Here is a 6062-nt window from a genome sequence, read left to right as displayed (position 1 = left end):
GGAGGGGACCACTACGGAAAGGGGCGGCAAAATGGGCGAAGGGTACGTGAGGCGGGAGTGAAAGGTACGGGAGGCGGGAGATACAGACCCCATTGGATCAAGACCATCCCACCCCACCCCCTCCCCCTACTTTTTCTTAAAGGTTTTCAACGTCAAAGTAATTATGTCGGCGTTTAAAGATGTTGCCACAATGTTGAAAAATCTCCAGCTCTATTAAATTTAAAAACTTTCTTCGTATAAAAAGTGGAAAATACTCTCCAGTTTTGGCTTCATCGTGTGACTTGTTTGGACCAATCGCGCGCGAAAATTTAGTGGATTATCTTGGATAAACATCCTGATTCCTGAATGTTAATCTTCACACTTGATTCAATTTATATCCTACCTATCCAAAACAGATTCCACAGCTTCTCTTGCAGTTGGGTCTCATGTAGCCAGGGTTAGAGTAACAGTAGCCCATAGCTGCCCACTGCCGGCAGTATTGATTATGATCCATACAGCTCCCTGACATTCAAATCAGTAAAAAAATATTATTGCATAGATGTAAAACACATGTTACGGTAGCTATCAGTTTCAGTGAAAAGAAATACTTAGCTAAGAATAAAAAAAAACAAGATTTGGGAGGACTTAAAGAGGGAATTCGCTAACAGTTCCAGCAATGAATGCAAAAATAAAGTACCAAAAATCTACTTATAGTACGGCAACATTTTATATACTATTTAAATATCTTACTGAAATTCATTTCTCTTAGTGACCCCGTGATTAAACATTCTCGAGAAAATTCAAGTCTAACCTCGTAAAAATGTTAAAAACGCGCGTTTAAAAAGCTCAATAAAAAGAAAAGCAGACCAACAACTCTTGGAAAGAAATTAGTTTAATAAACTAGAACGAGTCTTGGACCTGGGGAATAACGCTTTAACTGCATACTTGGTATCCAGTGAAAATAACTAACTTCAATTCCCAGAGATTAAGATATAATTCTTTTGATTACACAAGTTTCATTTCCCTTTTTTTAAGTAAGTCAGAGTCATTACCGTGTAATACTAAATTTTACAAGTAGGTAGCTTCAATATATTTTTAATTGATAGTGAATATACAGGCTAAGGAACTTTATTCACACCAAGAATTAAACCCGAGAAACAATGCAAATTTGTAGAGAGTAGCAGCCTCCAAAATACATACTCCCAAAAGATCCAGAATCTAAGCAAAAAGTCACAAATTCATGCATTGTTGTAAGCACTGGTCTTTTTTACCACGTCTTGGCCCCTTTAATTTTCGTTCTTGCGTGGTGCCAAAATAAGATTGGAATTAAAGTGCCATACTCCTGTCTGGAGTGCAGACAGTTGTTTTAGCTGCAAAGAATAAAGTTCAGGCAACCTATTTCTATTAACCAGAATACTTAAAGCGATTAAAAATACTTGAGATTTTTTATGTACCTCCTCCTCCTCCTCCTCCTCCTCCTCCTCCCCCACCACCTCCTCCCCCACCACCACCGCCGCCGCCTCCACCTCCTCCACCGTTGCCGTCACCACCACCATTGCATTTGTACAGCAGATTCATTTGCTTGATATCCAAGGCACTTGGACTATCCCTTTGTCCGATTGTTACCTATAATAAAATGATAAAAATGCAAACGCGTATAGGCACCTCTTAATGCTTATTGAGTGTCCAAGATTAAGTTGTCTCGTCCTAGTTTAATTGACACTCTTTGATGTATTTTTGGCCTTAATGGTAGCCCGATGTGTCGTGCATGGAGCTGCAATATTTGCTTTATTAGCACAAGCACTTCAGTTTTAAATCATCCTATTTACTGTCAACTGGCAAATAAAGATCAGAGCGCTGAACCCCAAGTTGCCCCCTATAAATTGCAGTTGTAACTTACGTAATGTGATTTAGTATAGGTAAAGGTTTTGTCAACAAGCAGATATTGTATCGCAATACCATAATTATGATTGTTATAAGTTTCGCTAAGTTTCGTTACGTTTTACGCTTTTGCAATACTGTATGTACTTAAAGTCATGCAAATAAAGCTTGTTGTTGTTGTTGTTGTTGTTGTTAATAGCTTGTGTATACTCACTCCCGCTTGTTTAGGTGTTATCGTTGGCTGACCATTTTTGCTGAAAGCTTTCTCTTCAAAATGCATTAGGCTGTTGTAATCATAGGGAACCCCGAACGAATTGATTCTAGAGGGACCATATTTGGCAAAATTGACTTTTTCAGCTGAAATTAAAAGTAAGAAAAAATTACAAATACGTGATGCGTTTTATGAACAGCACGTAGACAGACTTACGATAGAAGAGGTTCTACACAGCTAGCTGCTATCATCATCATCGTCATCGTCATCGTCGTCGTCGTTGTCGTTGTCGTTGTCGTTGTCGCCGTCGTTGTTCCGTATGTCCCAGGTTCGATAGGTCAGCAAAAAGGTCCAGTCTTTAAAAATACTACATACAACGCTTTAATTTCCGAGGAGAAAACATTCAGCATTCAACATGGCCGACATCATGCAACCTCTTGGTCTTGAACACAGGTCTTACTGCGCATGCGCGCAAAACTCCTACTGATATGGGGGACCCTAGGGGATGTTTTAACTGAAAACAAAGATTTCTGCGGAACAGTCGTCGTCGTTGTCTTTTGTGTGTGTGTATAGGGGTCGTGATGATGATGATGATGATGATGATGATGATGATGATGATGATGATGATGATAATGATGAGTGTTTTTAAAAATATACAGTGTCCAATTAATGCATTGCTTCAAATACCTAGTCACACTCACATTCCACAATGTTGTCCCAGTTAATAGTAACGTATTCGTCGCGATCAGGTCTCGACTGCTCGTGGTAAAATCCCAGCGCATGTGCTGAAAGAAGATAGCATTATATTATTGTTTAGAAACCGGGGAAGCAGGTAACAAAAGAGAAGTAAGAATGTATAGTTGAATATGCAGTTCCTCTCACCGATTTCGTGTGCTACGTCGCCAGCATTCCAGCAATGTGGAGCGATGGAGATGTACTGCTTATCACCTGTTCTGCCAACTTCCGAAAAACAGCTACGAGTACATTGTAAATAAAAAATGTTAAAAAAGTACAAGCTGTTATCAATAACGTTGTCCCAATTAATATTGATCTTATATGTCATAGCATTTGGAATAAATATCTTTTTAATCCGTAAATTGCTGATTTTCTATTTTCGATGCAAGTACGAAGGGAAATAACAACTCGTGGGTCCATTTCACACATCTACTCTATCAGGATCTGATCATGAACTCGAGTGATGCCTCCATTGGGGCAATTCGCACTTGCGGACAAGTTTGGTAACAATTGAAGGATCGTTATCATAAACGTGTCAACTGTTGCAAAAAAACAAGTGAGAATACGTTTTTCGAGACGCAAAACCTGTCCAATAATACAAAACAAAGAAGTTGTCTTATGATTGGTTCTCGTGGCACACATGAGAACACGCGCCTTTCAAATGCGAATTGTTTTGGAATTTTTCACCGCGTGTTGCTGCACAATTGATGTTTTCTCAAGACGGCCTCACTGAGAAATGTATAAGGATGCCAGAAGTACGTGCAAAGCTATTGTACCGATAATTATATTATAAAAACATTTGCTGAGATGTATAAACTACAGTAGGCTACATGGGTTGAGAATAATACTTGAGAACTATCCTATGAAAAGATGATCGATTGTTGTGAAAGTGATAGAACAAAAAGCAAAATCACACTTTCGGCTATGAATGGTTTTATATTGGGGCAGCTGCCACAGAAAGTAGAAACAAATGTTCGGTTGACCGTCGACGCCATTTAGAAAAAAAGGGTTGTAGTTTACATACCTTCCACCAATGAAAAAATAAATGAAAGCTTTCTCGTTCGTCCTCTCCTTAAATTTGATGCATGTCTTACTACTCCACTGTTTCATTCCATTTTCGATCGCCTCTGAAGCTAATGGATCATCTTCTGACGAATTGAACCAAAGAACAACGTTTAATCTCTGAATTTCTTTGACTGGAAAAAGGTTTTACAAACGAAGCACACTGATTGAAAACAATTTACACCGTCTGATCAATTCATAGCATGAATAAGGTGGAAGCAGCCGTATAAATGTTCAGATGCTTCTTAGCCCTTTATTCATTATCCTGTCTTGTTAAACCGAGAGTTTTGAAACAATTGCTTACTTCAAGGTTAAATTCTTTACAGGTTCACAGTAGGACAAAACCCATCAGTGATCATAGGATTTACCGATGAGCCATTCATGGCTGTTTATAAAAACTCGGCATTGCCGGGTTCCCTGTTCTCTTAATTTCTGTCAAAACGAATCCCGGTGCAATGCAGGTTCGGAACGCTTAGGGAACCAATCAGAATGCTCCTTATCCTCGTGGGCCAGTTTGCACTTTATTTAATATAGAGCGTGTGCATCCATTTCATGGAAATATTTACTTAGCTGTTGCTCTATTGAATATGGCACGACGCCTTCAGGCCAAAGATAACTCTTTGAAGCTCCGCGACCGACTCCTGCTAAATTGACATCCCTTCCTTGTTCGGCGGCTTCTCGTTGCGCTGGGGTAAGCACCAAGTCACCTTCAAACAGCTTGGTTGCCTCAATGCTGCTGATGTCCCCTAAATAGTACGTTATGTCGTTAGTTCTGTGTTTGCTGATGGCAACTGGTAAACTGGTACCAATGCCTTTTTTTGTGTTTTCGACAATCAAATGGCACTAAATATAAAGCAACAGCAAAATATGTCAAGTTATATGTGTGCGCCACCCTATCCATTGCTTGGACCAAGTTCTTGGTTCTTGATTCATCCTTTCATAATCAAAAAAGGACTATAAAATATTATTAAAGTACAAACTCTTACTATTCAGCGCTCCCTATTTATTATAATTCTTTTGAAGACAATTGCAAAGTCAAAAAAATCTCTTAGAACGGAGATAAAACTGAATTTGGTCACTTCGATCAAATCAAAGGATCCGACAAAATGATAGCAATTAAAAATCTATAAACCGGCAGCAATGTTTTCATCTGCAGTTTTAAGCTATTAAATAAGTGTGAAAATGAACATACCCACTAAAAATATCAGCAGTCCATAACAAAAGATTGAGACAGGGAAACTATGCATCATTTTCCTTTCAGTTGATATTCAAAATCTAAAAAAGCCCCCCGGTCCTAAATGCCGTCTCCATTAACGCAGATCCTAAAATAAACAACTGTTTCACAGTTTTGGGTTTTCATAAAAATGCTGTCAAATAACTAAACAGATTATTGTCTTTTAGGAAGCTCAACTGTACTTTTTTATTTGCTTCCAGGTGAGATAAACTCTTATTCCTATATTAAAAACAAATATTAATGGCATATGTGTAAACGCATCAAGAAGAAAAAAGATGGCGTTCAAATTTAACGATATTTAAAAAACAACAAAGAACACACGACACGCCGACATTTAGTTCACCAAAGAGATGCATGGCGACAACAACTTCCCTTCCCAGAGGGATACTCTTTATTATGGTTCTGGGAGGGATGACTGTCGACGTAAGGCTCTATTGGGGTTACAAATCGCGTATTGGTAACCCTGCATAGTGTTTTCCATTTGAATTATTATCACAGTGGACATATATTATGCTACATTTTAGGGCATCTTTCAATGGAAACCGCAAATAAACAGATCTAATAATATGTTTTTTTTTTCTTTGATGTGGCTCTTGATCTCATTTTTACTTTGTCCCACCCTGACTAACTTCCACAGGCTCTTGAGGGATGCATTTATAAACTATGGCATTGATAGCATAACGACTGCCGCTGGAACGAGTATCACATAATAAACTACTTAATATCCTAGCTTGCTCGGTCTGGAGCAGGGTGTTGTGATATTTTTCTGTTGACATAATATTTCTTGATTTTGACAACAGACCTCCCATTACAATATTATTATTAATATCATTATTTTCTCATCCAAACCTGTTCACAGCTTTACCTGATACATCGAGAGGAAGCCGATAGAGCAAAAACTTTAGAATATGTTTGAATAAGGTTTCTGAGGCTTAAAGTTTGTTATTCAAAGTGAGGACA

The 6062-nt window shown here is 38.4% G+C and overlaps 1 protein-coding gene across 1 annotated transcript; it reads right to left on the bottom strand.

Moving 5' to 3' along the window:
- Nucleotides 1-1425: 1425 nt before the first annotated feature.
- Nucleotides 1426-5026, bottom strand: LOC144642403 (zinc metalloproteinase nas-15-like). The gene is made up of 7 exons (XM_078501361.1): nucleotides 4761-5026; nucleotides 4435-4614; nucleotides 3831-3954; nucleotides 2954-3045; nucleotides 2773-2856; nucleotides 2075-2217; nucleotides 1426-1605 (listed from the first exon to the last, which is right to left on the bottom strand). Exons 3-7 carry the CDS (start codon nucleotides 3914-3916, stop codon nucleotides 1426-1428), a joined length of 585 nt encoding a protein of 194 aa, XP_078357487.1. The 5' UTR covers nucleotides 3917-3954; nucleotides 4435-4614; nucleotides 4761-5026.
- Between the last annotated feature and the right edge of the window lie 1036 nt (nucleotides 5027-6062).

This window comes from Oculina patagonica, chromosome 2, assembly GCF_052425735.1.
Source record: "Oculina patagonica isolate OP01 chromosome 2, crgOcupat, whole genome shotgun sequence".
NCBI classification, from domain to species: Eukaryota; Metazoa; Cnidaria; class Anthozoa; order Scleractinia; family Oculinidae; genus Oculina; species Oculina patagonica.
This window is presented reverse-complemented; position numbering and strand designations above follow the sequence as displayed.

Excerpts from the sequence above, each read along its gene's own strand:
- LOC144642403 (XM_078501361.1), bottom strand. The coding sequence starts at position 3,916 with ATGAAACAGTGGAGTAGTAAGACATGCATCAAATTTAAGGAGAGGACG. Across the intron at positions 2,857-2,953 it reads CGACGTAGCACACGAAATCG|CACATGCGCTGGGATTTTAC; the intron begins GTGAGAGGAACT and ends ATCTTCTTTCAG. Across the intron at positions 2,218-2,772 it reads CTGGGACAACATTGTGGAAT|CTGAAAAAGTCAATTTTGCC; the intron begins GTGAGTGTGACT and ends TTTTAATTTCAG.